The sequence below is a fragment of the Clarias gariepinus genome, chromosome 1 (genome assembly GCF_024256425.1).
Source record: "Clarias gariepinus isolate MV-2021 ecotype Netherlands chromosome 1, CGAR_prim_01v2, whole genome shotgun sequence".
Taxonomy (NCBI): Eukaryota; Metazoa; Chordata; class Actinopteri; order Siluriformes; family Clariidae; genus Clarias; species Clarias gariepinus.
The window spans coordinates 39,902,841-39,929,727 of NC_071100.1; the positions used below are offsets into that span (position 1 = coordinate 39,902,841).

A 26,887-nucleotide genomic window follows, 5' to 3' on the forward strand; every position below is an offset into this window, starting at 1 on the left:
TGTAATAACCCATGCGACAGAGTGGCTTAGTGGTTTGGTTCAATTCCCGCCTGTGTGCATGGAGTTTGTACATTCTCCCCGTGCTTGGTGAGTTTCCTCCAGGTCCTTTGGTTTCCTCTCACAGTCCAAAGACATGCAGATTAGGTTAATTAGCAGTTCCAAATTAGCCGTAGTGCATGTGAGAGTGTGTGTGCTCTGCGATTGATTGGCTCCCCATGCAGGGCGTACCCTGCCTCGTGCCCAAAGTCACCTTGGATAAGCTCCACGATTTCTATTTGGCTAATTTTCCAATTCCCATGTCCTGGCTTCTCTACGAATTTAACAGCACCAAGAACATATAGTTTTGCACACTGAGAAAAAAAAATCCTCCCACTGTTAAACATGAATCATGCTTAGATTGTGTGTTCACTTACATTGGTTGCTGATAAAGCAGTGTGCAGCAAGCAGCTTCAAGGAGTGAACTTCAAACAGGACTCTGTGGAACAGCAAGTCGTGAGCTGTGGGCCTCATCTTGGCCTCCGTGCGCACACATGACTGAGTAAACTCCTGGTTAACACATAGATAAACTGTTTTGATTATTTCTTATCATACTTATAATCATCGTGATGCAATCAGGCATACCATTTTAGGTACACTTTTAGTGTATATACAATGCACTTTGACAAACCTGTGCAATACATGGCTGCTTTAATAAAGACATACATTTAAAATGTTGATGAAACCGAGTGTGTCCAAAGCAAGTTTAATGATTTTACCCTACATTATTCGGCAATTGTATCAAACAACCTGGTTATCATGTGAATCCCACATCTCCAAAGATATCCAGAACAAGGCACAAGCTAAGCCTGCTTTTTACCAAGATCCTAGCATGATACTGAGAAAAACAACTTCATAACCTGGACCCTTTATGTTTGGCCAGCTGGCTAAACTGGCCTTAATATTGCTTTAGGAAAACTTCATGTACTTCCAAGTGCACCGTATTCACATCTTCTTTAAGCTATACAGTATTTAACTGCATGTTAGATTCTACATCCTGTTCAAGATTTTACAGCTCTAAATTTTTAAGCTATGAGACATCATACTAATGTCTTAAAGGAGTATACTTAAACCCAAGCCCTTTAAAAGCAAGTCCATCAGTCTATTATTTTTAAAATAATAGACAATTACAATTTCCTGCAGTACATTACATGCATGCACTGCTTATAATAAGATCACAAGTATGTTGTTTACCCTCATGAGAGGGTCCTCCAGTGACTGCCCCGCATGTGCAATGGCCTCTTTGGAAACAGCAGTGTCCCCATTGGCTTGAATCTCCAAAACTGCCATCTTGAGGGGAGTGAGGAAAAACAGATAAACAGCCGTCATTGTACCCCAGCTTTTGAGTGAGTGACCAACATTTTTAAAACCAGTTTTGAGCTTCTTACCTCCAAAGCACAGATACCAAAAGAATATATATCGATAGAGTAGTCGTCCTCAGCAACTGCAGAGAAAAAGGCAGAAGGAAGAAATGAAATACTGCAATTTTTTGATAGAACTAGGGAAAGAGAGATAAAGACTGATTTAGATGGACACTTACGGCCATACTCTGGAGCAAAGTAGTGCTGATTGCGTGTCTCGTCTCGGTGCTGGTGCACGTTCCCATGGATGGCCTCTGGGAATACTGGAAAAGACATACACACATAAATACAAAATTTACTGTATCAGCTTGAATTCTTTCTTTGTGTGCATATAAAGACAGAAGGTCTTTAAAAACTGCAGTTGATAAACATTTGTGAGGATTATGAAGTGCACTAGGCATTAAACTGCAGAAAGTTTATAGTAATCTACCCCTATTTACAGCTATTAACATAACATTATAGCATATATATTAAACTAGGCATGTACAGCATGACATAATGCATCAAGTATTGTTATTATTTGTGCATTTTGTTATTGTGGATTTTTGTGATTTTATGATATGATGATGATTTCCTTAGTATATTTTAACATTGTTTAACAGAACGAAATTCATACAAACTATTTTTAAAAACTGGAAAATGGCTGGAGTTTACTTGTACACAATGCAAAATGAATAGGTGATACTGACCATAATAAAAGAAAGTGTGCAGAGAATAAAATCGTGGTAATACAGAGCAAGAGCTTGAGAACACATTTGCATTAATGAATATGCAATTTGGGCTATTTCCAATCAAGGCTGAAAAAAACAGGGTGGAATCAATGCTAAATGATTCATTTTGTACCTCCATCATGTCATTTACTTCATAATTAAAAGCACTTTGGGAAGATAGATTTGTCAAATTTGTGGTAGAGCATTTCTGCCAGTTGAAAACAAACCCATACCATTTAGTATTGTTTTAGTCCATCGGGCACATCGTGTGATGGATACTCCCCACTCTGGAGGTATGAATCGTTTCTGTGGCAGTTACAGTACTTAAGGGGTCGGGTTGCCAGCTACTGTAGATGCCTGATTGCTATGCGTACACACTTTGGGCGATTTGGGAACGCCAGTCTTTGGACTGTGGGAGGAACCCAGAGGAAACCCACCAAGCACAGGGAAAACATGCAAACTCCATGCACACAGACCCCGAGGTGGGAATCGAACCTGGACCCTGGCGGTGCAAGGCGGCAGTGCTAACCACTAAGCCACTTTATACCATTTAAGAAAGTTTAATAGCTGGTCTGTTTTTGTTTTTATTAAAGATTCCCTTCAAACGTGCATTTGGAAATACCAAAATGTTAACAGCCTGGGTTGGCATCCATATTCACCTTAATAAAATTCCCTGTGCTGTTATTTTACATTCATGCTATATTTAAAACAGGGGATTTTTTTTTTAGTTTGCCATCAGGGTTATCTCTGAGTTTCAGTTTTCAAGAAGAACTACTCCGTGTAAAAACCTCATTCACATACTGTTTCCTCCAACCACTTTTCTCATGACATCTCTCACACAGTTATTCCTTATTATTCAACAGCAACACATCCACTGACTGCACATGCAATTGCACAGATTGCTCATTATTTGCGTTTTTCAATAAAATCAGGGCCGTAATGTATAAAGACGGGCAAAAACGTACTTACCATTGACGAAAAGCCTGTGCCACACTGTGGAGGGAGACAAAAGTGAAGATTAAATACAGACAATGAATTCTGAATCTAAACTACAGAGTAAGGAGGCCAGACTGCACCTGAGCCGATCTTTATGAGGCCATTGTGTTGGATGAAGATGGTGTCGCAGGTCAGGTTTCCATGGATGATGGGTGGATCACATGAATGCAGGTAACTGGAGGGAGGTAAGAACAAAGTGAAAAAGCGTGAAAGTGACAGAATCGCTGTAACATCTTCAACTGAACAAGTAATTATGAGAAATCTATATGAACCTTATAATGACAAAATAATCAAGGCGAAGGCCTGAATTTTATATATAAAAAACTCAATGCTGGCCATGATGAAAAGGCACTAGGACACCCAGTGCACCACAGTCCACCAAGCACGGGGCCAAGAAAGCAAAGAGCCCAAGGAAATGGGGCCCAAAAGAGTGTATACACACTTCAACGGGTGGTATCTATGCCCTTTTTTAAAACTCGAATTGAATGAAGGCAGCAATGTGTAGTATTATGTTTCCTCTAAAGATGTCAGTAGTTGCACCATCGTTGATCCCATCATGTGACCAGTAGATGGCCATATATAATTTTCATGTTAAAGTGCATATACATTTTTTTGGGCCTTCTATACACACACACACAACCATTAAATTACAATAAAACATGAAATTCATTGAACCCTGTACAGATATTAATAGATTGTTTCAATGACTTCCAATGAAACAGTAATGGGACTGGACTGGAGTCTTACCTGAGGGCAGACAGGATCTGTGTGCACCAGCGTTTCCATGCCTACAGAACCAAAAAAAAAAAAAAAAAACACACAAAGAGAATGAGACAGGGGAGCACACACACATGCACACGCGCATGCGTACTGTACATACACACACACTTAAACACAGAAATGGAGTGAAAAATAGACAGAGGTAATCATGCAGACAGGGTGTGAGGGTACAAAAATGTGATTCCTCCTTTACCACAGGGTGGTGGTGTACTGCCTATCAAATCCTGTTTATGAGGAGGAACTGGGGCAAGAACAGAAAAAAAAAAGTCATACCTTAACATTCATAGTCTTGTGATTTTTCTTAGTTTTCTTCAAAAACTGTTTTAGACTTCCAGAGGACATGTACTCTGTGATAAAAATCACCTGTGACACAAAGACAGTAAGGTTAAAACAGCCTTTTATCTTCAGGATTTAGTTTATGTAAGAACCTAATCTGTTGGCATCATGCATCATTAGAAGTATATCTGATCACCATGAAGGCTAGAGAAATTCAACAACAATTACAAACGATTTCTAATCATAATCGAATCTTGTTTTAAATTAGAAGAAATCCAATCAATTAAAAATAAAATATAAAACAATAGTCTATTAATAAAAAGGTTGAAGTATTTCATTTAGCATTTACATTCCAATATGTTCTGTATAAGAAAAAACAGCTTGCAACATGTACACGCACTCACTCACTGGATGTATTGTATGTATACTCTTAAAATGAAATATTTTAAATATTTATTGTGCTTTTGTGTATTTATGAATCTTCATATCTCACCCTGGCTCGGTTCTCCCTCATGTCCAGCCAGTATTTATGAAACTTAACGATGTTGGGGTGCTCCACCTGCATGAGGTTCTCAAACATTTCCCTGATTCTGTCCTACACACGAAAAGACAAACACACAAAATCAGTCCACAGTACAGGTATCCCATTATACTGTATGCAGCACCTTGACCATGATACCAGCCGGTGTGACTAAGCATGATACAGAACCTGCACTGATGAGCAGATTGAGGCCTCAATGAATTAAAGTACACACTGAGAAACTAGAACAAAACACTAAGAAACCAGACTAATCATCCCACTTCAGTATGGCCTTCAAGGAAATGCCCACAGTTTAGAAGACAAGAGTTAATTCATTATTGCACGTGATCATTTTTATTATTGTATTATTATAATATTATTGTGTCAACCATCGCACTGCTGAATTCTCATGTCTGACTGATCAGATGTTGGTGATTGATCTTGTATAACAGCAGCACTAACCGCAGCAGAGCAAATAACAGGTTTTTAATTACTGCGCCTGTTCTGATATGTTGTTAATCAACTAGTAACACCTTGTCTAAGGACGTTTTACAGTATGAAATGACATTTTCTATAAGATGTTTATTTGGAATGTAGGTTAAACTCCTTTGGCAGAGAAAGTTTAATAAGACTAAGAATATGCATTTTGTTTCTTTTATTTAAGCTATTTTGCGAAATTGCTAAATTGACTTTTTTAGTTATTTTAGACATGCCATGCAGGTTGGCCTCCAGTGTGTTTATACAAGCAAAAAGAAATTTTTGCCCAGGACTTAAATAAGCATGACCTTATATTAGAAATTAAATCTCTCTCCAGGATTGTTGTTCAGCTCTGCAGTTACCTGGCAGGGTTTTCAAACGGGACTTTTGATAACGCAGAACAACAATGATGAGAGTATAAGAACCATTTTTATTTTTTCCAGGAACTCCTTTAATGGCCCAAACATGTGGAAATGGCTGGGGGAAGGTCTGGACTGTACGGCCGATGTGGCAATAACTGCCAGCTGAGTTCCTGTAATGTGCAATTGATGTTTGTAAACTATTGTGTGTACAGTATCCACAGACATGCATCTCTTCTGAAAGTTAGGCAACAAGTTATTTGTTGATTTTCATAGAATCAGATGTTCCACTCGCTGAATGTTCACCGGAATGACTACAGTGGGTTCTGAGCCACCTCCACCAGAATTGTCATTCTTAGATATACGGCCTTTTTAAAAACTTTTGTATAGGGATGCACCGAAATTTCGGCCGCCGAAAATTTTCGGCCGAAATAGCATTATCGGTTTCGGCCGAAACGTAAGAAAGCGGCGAAAATAAAAGCCGAAATTGTCGCCATGCCTCTCCCATCCTCCCGTCTCGTTCGCGCTGTGATTACGCATCAAACACGGAGTATGTCGGCGGTTTGGAAGCACTTCAAAGTTTCAGATGAGGACAGCAAAGTTGCAATATGCAACATTTTTTTAATACAAACAAAAAGAAAATATTTTAAACATGTTTTTTAATGAAGCCATTTTCGGTTTCGGTATCGGTTTTCGGCCAAGCGCATCCAAAAATTTCGGTTTCGTTTTCGGCCCAGAATTTTCATTTCGGTGCATCCCTACTTTTGTAGCATTAAAATGAATTGCTGCAGGTAAAAGTCTCATCACCATGCTGTGTTCGAAGGCTTCTGTAATTGTCAAGTGCTTCATTTGTGCGATACGTCTCAGTTTGACTTGAACGCCTCCATACATTGACACTGAAATGGCACACTTGGAAGAGGAGTAAAAATTGAGGTATGAATAAAATGCATTGTCTAAGGGGTATTGCTGCTGGAGCAAAAACAGATCTACTCCGGAGTTAATTATTTAAGGAAATGGTTTAATATGGGACCTTTAATTTCAATAGGAAAAACATTAGTCTGGAGAAGGAATGAACTTGACTTAGGATCATCATTTTGTAAGACGGTTCCTTATTCTGGCACAGTTGCTAAAAGCTGTGTTTAAAGTGTTTACAGAACTCTTAAGTACAACAATTTGCTTCAATCTTCAAATCTCTAACTTTGAAACAATGTGTCATTTATCTCATTAAGATGAGCGAGTGACTGGTCGCACCTCATGAGCTTTGAAGACCTTCTTGTCAGAGAACTGCACCTCGTTCCACACCACCTCCACTCCTTCTTCTGTGTCCATGGCCAAGGAAGCGCTCTCAATGCCAGGGACGTTCCCCTGACTGAGCTGAAAGAGATGAACAGTTACAATTAGGAAGAGAGGTCGTTCACATTATGCTGTTGAAACCGGTATTTTCAGCCCATGCTATTCATCATATCTTTATTAGTTCATTTTTATGCTTACTTTTCCATTAACAAAAAATTGCATATCCTTAAAAGGCAATATTATATATATATATATATATATATATATATATATATATATATATATATATATATATATAAATATAAAAGTATATATATATACTTTTCCCTACACAGGATAAGCGAAATACATAATGGATGGAGAGATAGATGAATTATTAGCGCTTTTCCACAGTGATGTTAAATTCTAAATCTGACGTCAGACGTGAATAATAAAATTTCTACAACTGCAGCTCTGACTATAGGCAAAGCACTTCATACATTTATATTACTGTGATTTCTATAACAACACATTATAAGGACTTATGTGGTAAATGCTCAACGTAATCTTAACCCAACAATAAAAGGATTAAGAAAAAAATATAATGAATAACTGAGTAAACCTTTTTCTGGCAAGATGTTAGTTTAAAGTTGACAGAAGGAATCTGTAGTGTCGGATTAAAGTCAGGAAGCTTTCGATCACTTAAAAGCCTTCAGGATAGAGGACTTTGCACTATCTGTAAATGTGACTTTTTTCTGTCTAATCATCTTTAAGTGAAAGTAAAAGAAAGGCTGTTAAAGAGATGACTCTCTATACTGTATATGCTATAGCGCAAGTGATAACAGGGACTACAGTACAGACATTCCCGCAGTTACAGACACAGAAAAGTAAATACAGTAAATAAAAATGTCATTGTTGAAAAATCTGTTATATAAGAAAGGAAAAAATATTAATGGGGACCTATTATGCAAATTCATCTTGTTGTTCAGTTGGGTTTCCAGTTTACATGTACAGTGCCTTGCAAAAGTATTTATACCCCTTGAACTTTTTCACGTTACAACGTAACACAAAGTATTGTGAAGTGGAAAGGAAATGATAAATGTTTTTCAAAATTATTTACAAATAAATATCTGAAAAGAGGGGTGTATTCTAATACCTATACCTAAAATCCAGTGGAACATAGGGGTATGAATACTTTTGCAAGGCACTGTATACACACAACAAAACATAAGAAATAAAATAAATCCATTCCATTTTTATATCGGCCTGGGCTTAAACAATCCAGTTCGCTTTTCCCCTATTGTGACCTCATATAAGAAGGTTCCCTCCCCCCAACTTGTTGTTCAGTCATGCTGTTTATGAGTCATTCGGAGGAGTGAAATGAAGGGAGTTTAAGGCATTAAAATGATCTGAGGAATGTTTTCGCTGATGGTTTAACAGACACACTTTGCTAGAGCTCTGAGATCTATGTCAAGAAAGAATCAAGAAATATGGGATTTTTAAAGTGAATTTAAGATAAACAATATCATACAGTCATACATTACAGAGACTGTCTTGCTTTAAGAACAAAGATCACTTTTGTGTAATAAAACCGACTATTCATTTTTAGTTTGTACTCAAGACATAAAGTCGTTTTATTACCCATTTACAGGACACCATTTATCATCATCCCAGGCTCTCAATTTCTCTGTCTCCATAATTCTGCAAATAACTGCAACCTAAAATGGGCAAACAACCATGTTTACTGTAGTTTTGATGATTTATGGTGTATTTATTTTCCGACTGGAAGGAAACAGGGCTTGGACAAGATTAAAAACAAGTTCTTTTTCCCTCCGTTTATAAATAGTGCTTTTTTCCAGAAAGTTAAAACTGTTTTTTTTTTTAATTTATTTTAAACGTCAATAATCCACTTTTCTTAAATCTTTTCACTTTGTGTATGTAACAGTCTTAGATTGGCATGGAATGTTTGTAGAGTGACCGCATGCACAAATTCGATAATGTGAGTAAACATTCAATGAGGTCAAGCAACTGATTAAATCCCAACCTTGTAAATACAGAAAGAGGCCATTGTGGGCGATGAGCATTTGGGCAGCGTGTCTTGAAAAAACCCACAAGGAATTCCTAGAAATGTGTGTTTTACAGTGTTTCCAGGACCTGAAACGTTAGGTGACTGTCGGATTCGTATTTACCTGGGAATCTTTTAAATATATACGCAAACTGTTGGCCAACAGCTGGGAGCGGTCATGAGTGGACGTCTGAATTCCTGTTCTTATTGTAGAGATGCTTAAAATACTGTGTAGTTAATTCCTGACCAAAATATATAAAACTTTGATTTGGGATAATTATGAAAAACAACTTATAATTCAATGATCAGTCATGTGCTTAAAGAGAACATTAAAACCTTAGAGTAATTTTAGTACCAGCTACAGTTTTTATGAACGTGAAATGTCATCTATATAAATAAAAGAAGGTTTTTTTTAATGTACATTCGTCAGAACTCGATGATATCAGTCCACTTAATGATATTGGAAACCAGTCCAAGAAAAATGTCTGTCTGTCTGTCCAACCGGTTTTATCATGCAAAACAGGCTCGACAGAATTGAATGAAACTTTGCCAGTTCTTCAGTATCTGCCAGAAGTTAAATCTGCACCATAAATAAAATCAAAATGTTGAGTAGAAGGGATGTTATGAGCGGGTACGCTGTTATGTGTCGTATTACACTTTTTTTTCCCCTCGAGGTGGGCGTGGCTATACGCGTCACTCAACCGTGCCAATCAACGCAATAGTTTACCGTGAATACACGAAGTATGTGGAAGTCACAGAAATGACCGTATTGCTCCTACAAAGTGCTCAAATAAACACGAAACACAATTGAACGTGCGACACAGCTTGGATTATTCCAACAACAAGAAAATAGCCAATACACTATGAAAACTGAATCTTCAAAGATGTATGGACAGATCAATGCATGTTAATTCTTCATTATCTTAGGGAAGCTGAAAAAAAAAGTTTGTCTCATACAAAAAAAATTGAGTTATTAATGGTCACGTACCGGATTTATTAGTCTACTGTAAACAGGGAATGTATCTGTCTGATGACGTAAGGAGTACAACTTAAAGCGTAAACAAGGCATAAGATACTGTACCTTACAAAATTTTATTTCTCTGTCTTAATAAGTTAGGCAGAGCGTTCTGCTGTACAGAAATACAGGCAGACATGTACGTGAGCTTCAACCTAAAATATTAATATCGCTGATTACATTAAAGCTGATCAGATTATTTTTAGCTTTAACCGTTTAACTATTTTTAAAAACGCTGTAATCGTCAACGACAGGTACTAACGTTAGTTAAATCATAAATAACCTTCTGGGCAGTAATGCAGAAACTGTCTAAGCTAGCAGTACATTACAGGAACGCCCATACCTAGAGGCTGTGGGTTAAGGAACTCAACTGGAAACCTGGCAGGAGGAGGAATTGAACTCAAACGTTCTGCTCGTCAACCTAAAACCTTAACCACAACTTAACATTTCTGCCACAAGCGAACCATGTCACCGTGACGTCAAAGGACGTCCTTTCCGGCAGACATCACAACATCGAGGCTAATTTAAAGTTGTTTGTGAACTCTACGCCCTACAACTTCTGGGATCTGACTCGCACAGACATTAATAATGATCAGATTGGCCTGTATGCCTCTTTGCATGTACGAAATTCAAGACCCAGTTAAGACCGGATTCGAACTCCTAAGGTCTAATAACTGGGAACAGTATTCTCATGAATCCAGCGGGGACCCAAGACCTTTCTGTACTAGGCTCTCGTAAATCCAACTACTATGAACTCGTGCCATTGCTTCCTAAATAAAAACAAACAGCACCTTTATATCCTGGCTTAACATGCTCTCTTAGTTAGTGTGGTATTCTAAATGACTGTACATGGTTACACCTTGTTATTACAGTTCATTCATTGTACATTATGCACTGAGCGCATGCACCATATTTGTTTTCCACTCGTTGTGGATGTGTACGTGTCAAGTGCAGGTCAGTGCATGTCTTCATGCTTCTGTGAATCAAGAGTGTCAAACTAGCAGAAAATATCCACTTCAGTACTGTACGTGTTGCAATGCATGACTTCCTTCATTCTCGGGTGACAACTCACCATGAACTCATGGCATTAAACTGTTTAAGGCATGTTATCCATGAAGGGCCACACCTCACTCTACTCGTTTAATTACTGTAGTTATCTTGGTCTTTAATCAGATATCTTAACTAGGTGGGATGAAAACCTGCAGTAAAAACATGACGTCTTTTGTACCAGTTTTCTACTATTAAAAAAAGCATTTTTATATATTATATATGAACAACACATTATATATGAAAAATTATATATGATAAGCGCTATATATTACGTAATATTTATGTTTTGCTGGTTCATTGGGTAAATGCAATCATTTTTCTCCAGACAGCATCACCTCTAAACTTTCAGGACTTATCCAGTAACGACATACACACCTACGCCTTACTCTGTCGCCATGCATCTCTAGGTTCCAGGTTCGATTCCCGCCTCAGCTCTGTGTGCATGGAGCTTAAATGTACCTCTGTGCTCGGTGGGTTTTCTCCCACCAAAGACATCCAGATTTGGCTAATTGGCGTTCCAAAATTGCCCGTAGTGTGTGTTTTGTGTGTGTGTCCTGCGATGATTGGCACCCTGTCCAGGGTATACCCCGCCTCGTGCTCCAGGCCCCCCGCGACCCTGTATACAGGATAAAGTAGTATAGACGGTGAATGAGTGCTAATGACTCAGTGACTAAGTTGCTATGTTTGTAAGAGATTAAAGGAGTGTCAGTTCCTGCAAGATCACATGAATCACAGTTGTGTCACTTTCCTTGGAATTGCTCAATATTTTGAAGACTCAACAGATTGTTTGATGGCACTTGTCATGACCAAACAGTCACCACCTTCCTAATACTTAGTGCTGCAGCATAGTAAACGTTCCTGAAAAAAAGTTTACTGTGCTGCAATACTAAGAATTATCCAAAAGTATGTGGACACCAACTTTAAACTGCTTCGTACCACAATAATTTAAAGAACGCACAAAGTTTCTTGAGTGCCTGTTTTGGCAATAGAGCAGCTTCCCAGGTGTCACCCAAAACTCAAAGCAGTGGTTCTAGTTGACAGACATAATTCCATCTCTTCATACACACAATGACACAAGCTTTTCCAACTCAGCCCGGACTAACGTCAGAACAAAGCAGGTTGTGTAAGGTCTCAAGGAAGCCGGAGGGTCCGGGAGGCCGGCACCATGATCTGAAAACAAATAACCCTTGTTAGAAAGCGTGGCAGCGCCATTTAAGCCTGGCACCGTGGTGCGGTTTTAGTCCGGACGAGGTGCCTGGGTGCTTAAGACAGGCACAATGAGCCTGAGAGCGGCGCCAGCAGCAACCTCACGCTTCCTGAAAATGAACAGGATTGCAAAAGCCAAGTTGGCAGAAGTGCAGAAAGCAACTTTCCTGCTTCTTGACGGCTTTAAACAGGAAAGAAGGAACTGAGGATGCACAATAGCTGTGATTATTCTAAGCTATCTATTTCTGGGCTATTTCAAGGGTTTGGTTTTCCTTTCGGGCATTGCAACACATTTTTTTACACTATATACTCACTGCTTTTTTGAGATTTGTGCATTGTAGCTTCTTGCATACAGTATATAAAGGTCAGTGTTACTGCAAAAGCATGGGGTTTAGAAACAAGACTGTTCCACAGACCCGTGTGGAATATCTCACCCTTATGAGGATTCGCACACTTGGCAGAAAGCACTCTTTATCCTGAGGCACATCAAGCTTACAGTGTCATTTTATGGGGCAGAACTGATCAGCATTCATAGTATTGCGGTATCCTTTCAGCTGGCTAACAGAATTAGGTGAGGATAGAAATAGGCTTGAGTGTGCATGAATCTAAATATTTTGATAGCCATGTCTGTGTAAGCATGCTAATGGATTTTGACAGGCAAATCCATGATTTGATTAAACCAACCCAACTGCCTCTGCGACTCTGACCTAAGGTCACGTCTCTGAAAGTTCTATTACAATTTTGCAATGCATAAACACTTGGGTTGCTTTCACATTTCAGAACTTTTTGTCATATCCTGCTATATCAGCTAAGGCTTTTAAGCCCTGTAAAAATATCGGTACATGACATACCTCATCATATGACGTATGATCTTATAAATAGAATTTCTACAACTTCATAGGCATTCCTGCCCAAGGACATAGCACTCAGCCAGTGGGCTGTTTTATAACCGTTAAGATATGGAAGAACAAATGGATAAAACTGTGTATACAGCCCTGTTCGCGCTAAAAGTAATGTTATTTGGATTGGTAGAAATCCATTTATGTGAAAGTAAACCTGCGATTATAATCAGAATTGGCCAGCATCAGGGTGCACGTGACTGTGACTGGAATATTCACACCATAGAAGACATTTTTCATGTATACCTTACATATCACAGTGCGTTATGAAGCAAAATCGAGTTCATATATCTGATTTAGCCGCTAAAGATTTAAGATCCTTTTTGAAGCTCAAGGCAGTAACAACTTGCCGCTGCTAGGGTTCGAACCCTCAACGTGCTCTGATCAGGCTTACTGTATTTGTTGAGCCACCAATGCTAAAATAATTGTATATATTGGTATCATAAAATGGTGATGATCCATCTATGAAATAAGCCTTCGATTCGATTATGTTAATTCATATAAATGATCTGCAAATACATCCTTGCTCTATAAATTATCATGTGGCGTCACCCCTTATTGTGCTCCTACCCCCTATTTTTCTTTTTTTTTTTTTTCCTCCGGCCTGTCAGTATCACAGATAACACATAGAGTGTATGTGTAGCTGTTCTATCATCATTCACAGCCATTTTTTTTTTTTTTTTTTTTTTGTTTGTTTGTTTCCCATATTATAATAGACTAGACCGGGGGACCAAAAAAAGAGAAGAGAGTAAAAAGAAGAAAAAAAAAAAAAGGGAATAAAAATAAATAAACAAACAAACAATTGAGGGGGAAAAAAAAAAAAAAAAAAGGGAAAAGAAAAAAAAAAAAAAAGGGGGGGGGGGGTGGGAGGGGGGAGAGAATACAATCAAAATTTGCTTCCGCACCTGCCGAAGAAAAAGAGAAAAAAAAACAACAGAAGACACAACAGCAGAGAAACCGCAGCCACAACCAACACCTGCACGACTCGCGGCAAACCACAAATCCCAAAACCTGTTGATTAATAAAATATTTTGAAATAAACATTTTGTTTTGAAGCAACAGCAAAGACAGTGTGTGTGTGAGCACCTGTTTGTACACCAGTGTGAACGTTTGTGTGCACACCTGTGTGTGTGAGCGCGCTTGTGTTCATAGGGCTCCTCCATGTAAATGTTTAATAGTGTGTGTGGGGGACCACAGTCCCGTCTCGCGAGGCATGGAGCAGATACGGCGGAGACACGGGTCCCAGACATCCAGAGGCCCCCCAGAGCACAGGAGTCTCAAGAGAACCACCGCAGGGACAGCCCCCCCACCCCGAAAGGGGCAGCTGAGAGCCCAGAGGGGGGTCATCTAGCAGCCCCAGTGTAGACGCCCCAGGGGGCCGTGGTGACAGGACCGCAGGCTCCGCCGGTGGTCGTCCACTCCGAGGCAGTCCGGTCCCTGGGTCCAGAGATCCCAGGGCCCCCCCCATCCACCAGCCGGTGCCCAGCCAAGCCAGGAGAGCCAGATTCCGCCCAGCGACCGCCGCGAGTGAGCCAGCACTCACCCGAGCGCCCCGCCCCGGAGCCAGAAACCAACAACCCACCAGCGGCTGGGAGCACCCCACAGCTGTGTGTGGTGGCAAAGCAGGGGGGGCCTGGGATGTTGAGAGAGGTGGAGTCTAGGACCTGACCTGACACCTAAACGTAGACAGCCAGGCACACACATACACAAACATACATTCCCACCCTCATACACACAAACAAATATTCACACACTCACACATGTAGACACACAAAAATAGACAGTATACACACTCACACTCCCCATATACCCACTTCCCTCCGTCGTGGGGACAGAAAGACCCCCCCTGGTCCCCGCAGCAGCGGAAAGGACCACCAGCCCAGACCCCGACCGAACGGCCAGCTCCTCCTCTCAGCCCCCGGCCCTGGACCGCGGATAGAGAACGGGGGTGTGGAAAAAAGGAAGACCCCCGCTTCGCTCCTCCCGCTCTAATGTACTGTTGGTGTGTGTTGTTCTAAAGTGCTTTAAAACAAGGGAGGGGCAACACACTAACCACCCTCCGGCAGCTCGTGTCAGCTCTGCCCCTCCCAATAACCCTAAATGTCTACATGCCACTTAAAATTGGGAAGTGGGCACTGGCACCAGAGGTAAGGCTGATTAAACAGCCCGCCCTCTGGACGCCATTCAGTGTGCCCACCCCCAAGGCCCTATATGTATGTGTAACATGACAGTAAGTAATTAGAGTGTCTAAGATGTGATATAAAATTGAGATGCAGGTGGTCACAAGGAGACAGGGAAGGAAAACCTCCCCTGCATCCCAGCAACACCCCCGCACCTCAAAGCCCTACCTGTATGGTGTTGTGATGGAGCGGGAAGAGGGAAGCATCGGAGATGGGGAGAAAATAATCGGAGGGGGCAAGTACCCCCCCCTTGGGACCAGCTCCCCTACTGACCCCCATAGGCACCCCCGTTGCCCAAAAAAAAAAAAAAAAAAAACCGCCCAGGGCCGGGGGCCCAGGCCCATCCAAACCAGGGCCCATGGCAGCGGCCCCACCGGCCACCGCAGAGCCCGGGGCAGCCCACCAGGCCCCACAACAGAGGGGAAGAAGAAGGAAAAAAAATTAATAAATAAATAAAAATACTCCCACCCCCACATTCAGTCGACTCCCAGACTACATAGAACAATAGACACCCAAGTTAGGCCCGTCCTCCTCCTGTAATGGACCCCCCCCTGCAAAGAGATGGTAGAAACACACTCACCAGCTGAAGAGGCCCCCCAGCTCCACCGATGCGTCGAAGGTCCCCCGCCCAGGGCCGGGCACCAGGGCAAGCACCAAGCCACATCCCGGCAGCACACCAGCCAGGACCCAGGCCCCCCAGGCCCAGCCGGAACCCCAGCCCAGAGGTAGAGCGCCCCCAGGACCCCAAACCCCCCCCGGACCTAACTTGGAGCGGTGCGGCCGCCAGGCCGGCAACCTACGTCCGCCGACACGGGCCTCCCCAGCAGCGCCGCGTTGCGGACGGTAGGGTGGGGAAAACCACCGCCCAGGAGCCACCCACGCCCCCTCCAGGCCAGGACCGCAGCCCCAGCGCCGGACCCCCCAAGAAACCCACCCCCCGAGAACGCCCAGACGCCCCAGGCCAGCATGCCCCCCCGCCGCATCAGCAACCAGGACCAAAACCGGACAGAACTGCGGCCCCCAGCCACACTAGGTAATGGAGCCGATCAAAGGAGCCCAGAGAGATTGATCTAATGTGGCAGCAGACGCCGTGTCAAGACTAATATAGTCTAACAAACGATCTCTATATTGGTTGATATTAAGATTATTTCTATTTTTCCAGTTCATGAGGACAGTTTTCTTAGCAATGCATAAGGCGGTGAAAGCCATGTGGATTGTGTTGACCTCTGTAGTGACACCCTCTAGGTCACCTAACAAGCAAACTGAAGGAGAGGCTAGAATGGAACATTTAAGACACTTTGATAAGTCTTCACAAATCTCATACCAGAATTTCTGAACAGGTGGACAGAACCATAGAGCATGTATGTAATTGTCAGGTGTGTTGTTTTGGCAGTGTGAGCAGTTGTTAGAAGCTGTAAGACCCATCCGGAACATCCGATGACCTGTGTAGTGCACTCTATGCAGAATTTTGTATTGTATTAATTGTAAACTGGGATTTCTAATCAGTTCAAAAGGTTTTAAACATATCTGAGACCAGAAATTGTGGTCCCAGCTGACTGATAAATCTGCCTCCCATTTTGCAATAGGAATCGATACTGATTCATCTATTTTAGATAGTGTCCTGTATATTTTAGATAATAATTTGGGGGTCCTGAGGTTAAGGAATTCTGCCACTCTTGGTGGTATTTGTAATTTGATACGATCGGAATTAAATTTCTTTTTTATTATAGATTTAACTTGTTGATATTCTAAAAATCTGTTCTTGTTCATCCCATATTGATTGACCAATATATCAAAAGGAATAAAATCTGTCCCTTCGAATATATGTTCCAAGTATTTACTACCTTTACCACCCCAGTCCCTGAAGTTTATCATATTATTGTTTTGTACTATGTCAGGGTTGTTCCATATGGGAGTGCGTTTGCATGGGATTAGTGAAGACTCAGTCATTTTAAGAAACTCCCACCATGCTGTCAGAGAGGAGCTGATACTGATACTTTTGAAGCAAACATGTCGTTTGATGTTTGAGCTAATGAATGGTAGATCTGAAATCTCTATATTATTGCATAGTGCCTGTTCTACATCTAGCCAAGGCTCATCTAAGAGGGTGTGTTTTAACCACCCTGATATGTGTTGAAGCCTGTTGGCTAAGAAATAGTGGTGAAAGTTCGGCAGATCTAGACCTCCTTTGTCCTTGGCCTTTTGTAGTGTTTTTAAGCTAATACGCGGGGGTTTACCTTTCCAAAGGAATTTAGAGATGGAGGAGTCTAGAGATCTAAACCAGTCAGATGACGGTTTGCTTGGGATCATTGCAAATAGGTAATTAATTCTTGGCAAAACCATCATTTTTATTGAAGCTACCCTTCCCATGAGTGATATGGGTAGAGACTTCCATCTGGTTAGATCATCTTCTATCGTCTTTGAGAGTGGGATGTGGTTTAATTTTGTTAAATCTGCGAGCCTAGGTGAGACATTAATACCTAAATACTTAATATTTCCAGATTGTAGTGGAGTGGAGGAGGAGGACTGAAAGGAGCAGTTAATCGGAAGAACAGTAGATTTTAACCAGTTTATTGAATAATCTGAGATTCTTGAGAAAGAGTTTATTAATGTAATTACCTCAGAGAGAGTGGTTTGTGAATGCTGGAGAAAAAGTAACACATCATCTGCATAAAGACTAACTTTATGTTCTATATTCTTGCATTTAATGCCTTTAATCGCTATAGTCTGTCTAATAGCTGCTGCTAGTGGTTCAATAAAAATTGCAAAAAGTGAAGGGGAGAGAGGGCATCCCTGCCTGGTGCCCCTCTTAAGATGGAAGCTGGAGGATGTTTGGTCATTTGTCCTGACACATGCTGTTGGAGAATTATATAATATTTTTAACCAGTTTATGAAGGAGTTTCCAAAACCAAATTTGTGTAAAGTTGCAAATAAAAAATTCCAATTAACCCTATCAAAAGCCTTTTCTGCATCTAGAGACAATATTGTAATTTGAAGGTTTTTATTACATGAATAGTCTATCAGGTTAAGTAATCTGCGCGTATTTGTTGAGGAGTGCCTTCCTTTTATGAAACCAGTTTGGTCTGGATGGATTATGAGAGGGGTTACCTTCTCTATTCTTTTTGAGAGCGTTTTGCAGATTATTTTAATGTCAACATTAATAAGTGATATTGGACGGTAGCTGTTAGGCAGTACCGGATCTTTGCCTGGTTTTAGTAAGAGACTAATGTTAGCAGAATTCATATTTGGCGGGAGTCTACCATTTTCCTTAGATTCCTGCAACATTCTGTTGAATGTTGGTGCCAGAACTGTCCAAAATTCTTTATAGAATTCCGCTGGGAAGCCGTCTGGACCTGGAGCCTTTTTATTGGGCATACTGTTCAAGGCTTCCTGGAGTTCATCTGATGTCAGTGGAGAATCCAATGCCATCGCTTGGTTGTCCGATAATTTCGGAAGAGTTATATGATCAAGAAACTGGTCAACTTCTTCTTTAGACGGGTTCATCTGTGGTGAATAAAGAGATTCATAAAAGTCCCTGAAAGTATTGTTTATTCTTTCAGGGTCATATACTGTGTCTCCAGTTGAGTTTTTAACAGCATATATAGTTGTTTTTTCTTTATTTATTTTTAACTGGTTAGCTAGGAATTTACCAGATTTGTTACCATATTCAAAGTTTTGCCAGCGGAGTCTTTGTGCTAAGAACTGAGTATTTTTATCAATAATTTCATTTAATTCTAGTTTTGCTTTACATATTTTCTTCAATATTTCCTTCTCCTGAGAGGATACATAAGCTTCTTCTAGAGATTTGATTGTTTCTTCTAATTCCTGAATATGTTTATTTTCTCTTTTCTTTTTATGTGATGAGAATGAGATTATTCTACCTCTCATCACAGCTTTGCCTGCTTCCCAGAGAACAGATGCTGAAGTTCCAGGCTGGTCGTTATAGTCTAGATATAAAGCCCATTCTTTCTTAAAATAATTAATAATATCTTCATCTTTAAGCAATGATGTATTAAATCTCCAGTTTTTACTTGGTGGAGTGTCCTTCTTGTTTTTTAAAGTTAAAGATACAGGAGCATGGTCGCTGACAGCTATGGTGTGTATTTCTGTGTCTGAAATGTCACCCAGCAGTGAGCTGCTGACTAAAAAATAATCCAGACGAGAGTGACTGTGATGAACTTTTGAAAAAAAAGTATATTCTCTACAGTTGGGGTGAAGAGATCGCCATGCACCTACCCCCTATTTTTCACCGCATACCTAAAAGCCTAGACAAACCATAAGCCAGATGGCAGAAAATAACCATTAATATAAAAAGATTTGTGCAAAAATTCCACAATGGGTCTTTTGTTCATGTTCCGTTATGGCTGCTGCTCATTGCTCTGCGTTCAAACATGCACTATGACCAAAAAGCCAAAAGTCATTTCGTAACAGCTGCTGATTTACAGTGACAGAATGAGAAGTGACCACTGGCAAAGCAACACTGCATTTAGTTTTATGCAAAACAAGAAGTGAAAGCAAATGTCAACTGCTAATGGTAGAGTCAGACACTGGCCTGCTTGTGTTTTTTTTAGCAGGATCTATCTAATTTATGGTGAAATGGTTAGCCAGACACCACCAGGAAAACCATAGCAACTAGCAACAACGATAAACATGCCATGTGCTGTTGAAGTGACTACAGACTTGGTGTAAGAAATGTGATGAATAGATATATGCATGTAAGGGATGTGCATTATGTTGGCTCTATATTGTGATGTTTGTCATTCCACTACTACTATTTCTGTTTGTTATACAGAAAAAGTACGAACGCGTGAAGCAGAAATGAAAGAGAATGATTTTATCACATCACTAGAGATGAGAAGCATCTCTTTCATCTGCCAGTAATAAACTGTGCAGCTGACTGAGAGCATAAACAAGGTTTGAAGTACATTTCAAGATGTAAGCTAAGTTCTGCGTGTGTGTGTATGTGTGTGTGAGCAAGTAAAAGAGAGAGCGATAGAGAGAGAGAGAGAGAGAGAGAGAGAGAGGGGAAACACAATCACTCCAGGGCTAATCTCAATACTGTAGCCTATTAAAAGCTAGCGCAGCGCTTTATTTCTCTATACTACAGTAATGTTACAACAATTTCAATATGAAATGTCATCTATATTAATAAAAGAAAGGTTTTGTCTGTACATTGGTAAGAACTCGCTCTTTCAATGATATCTTACGTTTTATACATTGAGGAACCCATAAGCCGTCTCAGACAAATTCTGTCTGTATGTCCATATGTCTCTTTATCTGTCTGTCCATATGTCTGTTTATCTGTCTGTCCAGATTTTGTCACAGCATCACGCAGAACTGGATGGACAGAATTAATGCCACAGTGGCGGCTGGTGCAAAACATTTTTTGAGGGGGGCAAACAAAAAATTAAATTAAACATTTAATAATCGCCTGTAAATAGCCATTTATTAGGTGATTAAGCATCATTACTAAATATAAAAGAAAGGCATGACTCACATGGCATCCAGTCAGCCGGCTCCGCTTGCCGTAAGAAGTGCTGGAAAAGCACCGAGTGCAAGATCAGCCGTGATCACTTGATTGCTGCTTAATTAGGAGATCAGGTCGACCTGGTCCAAGCTTTTTAACTTTATTTCTTTCTTCGTCTGATTGCCTCGCGAAGGGGTATTTTAGCAAAGAAATTACAGAATTTCCTCTCATATTTAGCTGGCTTCTACATTAATCACTAACAATCTGCTGCCCGTTAATAAAACTCGTTGAGAATGGTCCAATCACATGAGCCCAAATATTGTAAAAAAATTTTTGATTTACTAAGAACAATTTTTTTTTATTGTAAATAAATTATATTAAGAAATACAGCGGAATATTGTGACTAAATGACTTTATTTCATAATTAAAATAAATAATTATTAAGTGAAATAATGACATGTTAAAGTGGCATTCTTCTCGTCCTAACTTTAAGGGGGCGACGCCCCAGCGCCCCTTATTGACCGGCCGCTACTGCAGTGCCATAAATAAAATCAAAATGTTGAGCAGAAGGTAAGTTATGAGCATTTTGGCATTACTTGATATTTTCATCGCTGAAATAACAGCGCTGATGTGTTACCATGAATTTTAGCGTGCTGGATTCGTTCTTAAGACAAAAGTTTATGTTTATCTGATCTACTTTATCTTTGTCCGATCAGGAATACCGTTTCGGCAAACGTGTCACGTCAGCTAATGTTACCACCACGTGGAGCAAAAAGTGCTGAAAGACTTTCTGTGCTGCCGGAATAAATAGACAATCCGAACGAGCGTCTACATGGCCATTATCTACCTACTGAACAGATTATCAAAGGTTTACACGCCCTCTCTCATTTACATAAAAAGTTTATTCCGATCAGGCATGAATCTGATTTGGTTTTTAGTCTGATTATTAGGGCCCGTGTCCTGTAAATGCACCTACTGTAGAGCTTCCTGTATAAAATATATAACTACCCTATAAAATTGATTGGATATATAGTTTGCAAACACCTACCTGACGAAGTCCCATTGAATGGGTTGTTACTATAGAAACGATAACGTATTAGTGATTTGTATTAACGAGTGATTTACTTTGCAATATTTAAATCAATCAATCTCATGTTCAATCTCATGTTCAAATCAAAATCAATCAATCAATCAATCAACACCCTCTAACCAATCATAATATTTATTTGCATTTCATCTAAGAAGATTTCTGCTTGGATTCCTTATTTCAGTAAAAATTTAAAACTTAGTTTCCTTTTAGTGAACTATGAGAGTGAATGATAAAGGGTTAAGCACTTATGATAGGAACATTTTATATCATTGCATTAAGTGTATAATTGCAACTGTGCACCTGGCAGTCATCTGAAAGCGGCGTGTGTGTGTGACAGCTGAAGATGTACTGTCTGTAACTCATGTGCCTTGCAATGCCATCAACAATCAGCCATCAGGCAGAGAGAGAGAGAGAGAGAGAGACTGAGTATCTAATGTGCCTTTTACGTAATACCGTGATCTTCTTAGCAAAGAGGCGGATCCCACTGCAGTCTGGCTCAGCAGGTCTAACACAAAAATTTCTGGCCAGTAGAACACAAAATGTGTCCAAAATTACAGATGGATGGCTACAGATTGGCTCTGATTTTGTAATTACTGCATAGGCATAATTTTACGAGGGTGTGGGAGTTCAGTAAGCCCCAAACTAATCAAAACCGTCACAAAATTATCATAATGATGAATGAAAATTACTAGCTTTTATAAAACATGATAAAGATTAAATGCAACTGGTATGCAAGGAATATCAAAACATCCCCCATATGGGTGGAGCTCCTAATCACCCCATCCCCCACCCACCCCCACCCCTAATTAGAACTCCTTAAATTATTGAATACACTATAATAAGATTACATCAAACACATACTTGCCATTAAAAAAAACTCACAGGTTCTTCCAATGTATGGGCTGTGAAGGTACTGCAGGTGGGCCACAAGAGAACATGTACAGTATAACAACATAAAAAAGTGTCGTCGTCATCACTCACTCAACTTCTATACTGCTTAATCCTGTATACAGGGTCGTGGGGGGCCTGGAGCCCATCCCTGGAGACTTGGGGCACAAGCTGGGGTACCCCCTGGATAAGATGCCAATCCATCACAGGGCACACACACATATACTGTACACACTCACACATTGATTTACACCTTCGGCTAATTTGGGAATGCCACGGATGTCTTTAGACTGAGAACATGCAAACTCTATGCACACAGAGCCGGGAATCGAACCCAGACCCTGGAGGTGCAAGACAACAGTGAATAAATAAGTTATAAGAAATACATATATTTTATTTGAAATTTTTAATTGTAACTAAGAGAATATTTCAGACGGACTTTTAATAACTTTGGCTAGAATAAAGCATACGTCTTTCTGAAGCGAATATTAAAAGATTTAAACTGAACTCTTTGAGTAAAATTGCAATCCATTAGGCAGAGCGTAATCCACAAGCAGAGCTGAGCGCTTCAGCATCTAGCACAGTCTCTCCAACTCCGTCCGATTCATCAGTAATATTAAATACAGCCAAATCCGTGCTGCTTTGCCCATACAAATGAAAACGACAGTTCAGCTCGTGCTGAACTATAAACCCACTGGCTCAGGCACTAAAAAATAAAGTTAACAAACAGTTAAGGACAGACTGAAAGCGCAATAAAAACAAAGTTATGTAATTTCATACTCCATGCTGTCGAGTGATAGTTGGCACTCTCGCAAGTTGTTAATGGCTTGCATAGTGGCATTGCGGGCTGCTGGAGGCCACTACTGCTTCTCTCCTCTATCAATTACACCACTCTAGTCTACGTTACGTTATATCACGTTAAGTGCTTAAAACCTTGACTTTAATCAAACTTTTTCCGTTGTATTATCATGTATTATCTGGAGCCTATCCCAGAAGACCAGGCCATGAGGCAGGGTGCCAATCCATTGCAGGGCACACAAAGACACACACACACACATGCACACACACTATGGGCAATTTGGTAAAACTAATTAGCCTAATCTTCATGTCTTTGGAATGTGGGAGGAAACCAGAGGAAACCCACCAAGCCAAGCAAAATTCCACGGACACACAACAGAGGCTGGAATTAAACCCAGACCCTGGAGGTGCAGGTGACTGTGCTAAGCACTAAGCCACTGTCTCGCCTCTTATGAACCATCCTGATAATATTATTTTAGGTAAAGCAAAATGCTCTACCTCTAACACATTTTTTTTTTTATTCGGACGTATTATTGCTAAATTATTTAATTTGGACGTAAATGGACCTGACATTGCTTTAATCCACACTAGCTATATAACAAAATGACACCCCTGTACACTGGGCAAAAAAAATTACAATAGGAAACAGGTATGCATTATTGTGTTTGAATGCGATGTTTGATTGTATCCTCATCATCTACTTCCAAGTCACACAGGGAAGTTAAATCAAATATCAAATTAAAGGGGATATCAAATGTATCCCTCTAAGTGTAGGAACGATTTTATTAATTTTTTTTTGGTGCAATTCTCCGTACTGTGAGTTTCTCAGACTGTTGCATAAGAGTGCAAATGTTTCTCGAGACAGACATAGTCAGGAAGTCAAACAGGGATTGGGGCTTATGTCGAATAATAAATATTTATTCTATGCTTTAACAACCTAGCTTATCATTTCCCAAAATCAAATCTCCAAAACACACACACACACAAAATAAATGGACCAAAGTCATTAAACATGACAAAAGCAATAGCAGTGTTTCTAGTGATTTTTTTTTGTTGTTAGAAATGTTTTTAACATAACAGTTTTAAGGACTTTAGATGTACAGTACATTAGATAAAGGAGGACCGGATTATACAAAGATTAGAGACGGTAGTGGAAAACAATTGAGGTTTTATATAATCTGTGTGTGTCTGGTTTAAAGAGTTACACAACCAGGGTTGTTTCCTGCCACCTATGCACTTGGGGGGGAAATCAATTGTACAGCTCAGCACACACACACATACCCACACACGCATATATATATATACACACATATACACCTCTACACACACAAACACGCACCTATACACACCTACACACACACACCTAAACACACACCTACACACTAATCTCTCTGACCTGTGTGAATCCAAAATCCACGTGATTGTGGGACTTTGCCCAGCTGTAATCAGATTGAGATACCATTGAAGGAGATGTGCCTGTGTGTGTAACTCCTACAGTTAATTGTTGATTGTATTCGATCAGATTAATCTTCCTGCTACTGTGCTTTGTTGACTTTCACTTGCCGCAATTTCACAGGCTAAGAGACGCACTAACAGTCATGCTGTCATTAAACAGCGATTCCACATTGCCTACACACACACAGAACACTGATCCCATGCCACCTTTCGTTTCCTCCCGCTTCCTGTTTTCTTGGAACTTTTGAATGAATGAGCAACTCGAGCAAAAGAAAAAATCAGATTACTCAGACAAGTTAATCCCTTAACCTCAAACGAAAGCAATTGTGCGCTAACTTACCACCCCAGGGCTTACTTATGATCTAATCTTTGGTGTGTTTTGTATGTGGTTTATCCACAGAACATGGAAAAACACTGCATGACTTGCACACGGAAGCCTGTGATTTGGCAATAGTTACATTGAATGAATGAATAAATGAATGAATGAATAAATACCACATGGAAATATTTATTAGATTATATACATTTTTTATATACATTTAAGTATGTCCCAATAACAACCTCTAACATAACTTCATTAAAATGTAAATTTACACTCCCAATTTAAATGTACCATAACAATCAGCCTAACTTACAGTATACTGTGCAAAAATATACTTGGGTTGTCAAAATTAATGCGCTAACGCATGTGATTAAAGTAGAAATGTTAATGCACTACGCAAATTAATCAAATGACCAATTTTGACTTTAGTGGCTTCCCATAATCTAAGCCGGCTGTGTGTGATAATGGCATAATAAAATGACTGACGAACCATTATCAGGTGTACTGAACTGCAAGTTTCGTTATAAAAAGCTTCCGCATGGGAAGTTTGGATAAAAGCAAAGTTGTGTACTTGAGCCACCTTCAAGAGGAACTATTTTTCCAAGAATACGTTGTAGGAGCTAATTTTATTGCACTTACTGGAGAGCACTGGACATCAGTAAGTAACCATGACTATCTCGGTGTAACAGAATACCTAATTGATGACAAATGGCGACTGCACTCATTCACTCTGGGCGTGTAAAAAACACAAGACAGACATTTTACAGAAACATGCACTACCCAATTGTGCTAGCCAAGTTGGAAAGGAGACATGATCCCCACTATATGTGCAGACAGGGCTCACAACATGACTGCCGCTGCAAGGCTTCGTAACATTCAAGATATTTTAATTTAACATTTATTAAATGGTAATGTCTGAGATATTATAAAACTGCATAATCTGTATCCTCTAACCAGTTTGTCATTTATTTATTTATTCCAACATTGCACGTTTATAATAAAGAGTATTTTAAAATTTTAATTAATCGTGATTAACTAGATTATTTTTTTAATCGATTGACAGCACTAGCAAAAACAGACATTGTTCATATCAAGACCTGGTTAAATAAATATTAAATACATTTATTTTTTACATATATAGGAGGTAAATTGAGGTGAGCCATATACATATTTAATTATTTTGTCACCACTATGCTAAGACTGTTAGGAGTGGTGGGGGGGACTTAAATATAGAAGCTGGAAAAGGACAAGGGCAAGGTCATTACAGAGGCTTTGAATGGTGAATGAGAACAAATAGACCATACAGAGGAAGCCTAAGGGATAAAAAAAAACAGGCAAAATGAAGGCAAAAAAATCAACCGAGCCATAATTTGAAATCGACATTCATTCCATAGTTAGGTCCAAAGAAAGCCATACTGTCAGTTAATGAACAATGTGTGTATACGCATGTTATGCATCCACATCCCCTCTTCATAGATACCAAATACTGTATATTTAGCCCTAAATGACAAAGATTAAATGTTTGGCTTAATATTTGAACTCAATATGTCTGACTGTTTTCATTCTTCTGTTACCATAATCGAAGACCTGTTTAAATAGCACTGGCACAGCCCCAGAGAAAATCTCCACCGTACGAGTGTAGGACACTAAAATCAATACGCCATG

At 39.9% G+C, this 26,887-nt stretch overlaps 1 protein-coding gene across 1 annotated transcript in view; it reads right to left on the minus strand.

The window, feature by feature from the left end:
• Positions 1-26,887, minus strand: part of nrbp2a (nuclear receptor binding protein 2a) — a 49,357-nt gene that overhangs the window by 5,753 nt on the left and 16,717 nt on the right. The window contains exons 2-11 of the mRNA XM_053495586.1: positions 6,767-6,889; positions 4,653-4,754; positions 4,157-4,246; positions 3,851-3,891; positions 3,184-3,278; positions 3,077-3,100; positions 1,577-1,660; positions 1,425-1,480; positions 1,231-1,326; positions 414-546 (exon numbers count right to left, since the gene is read on the minus strand). Coding sequence (XP_053351561.1) covers positions 414-546; positions 1,231-1,326; positions 1,425-1,480; positions 1,577-1,660; positions 3,077-3,100; positions 3,184-3,278; positions 3,851-3,891; positions 4,157-4,246; positions 4,653-4,754; positions 6,767-6,889 — 844 coding nt within the window. The remainder of the gene's footprint in view (positions 1-413; positions 547-1,230; positions 1,327-1,424; positions 1,481-1,576; positions 1,661-3,076; positions 3,101-3,183; positions 3,279-3,850; positions 3,892-4,156; positions 4,247-4,652; positions 4,755-6,766; positions 6,890-26,887) is intronic.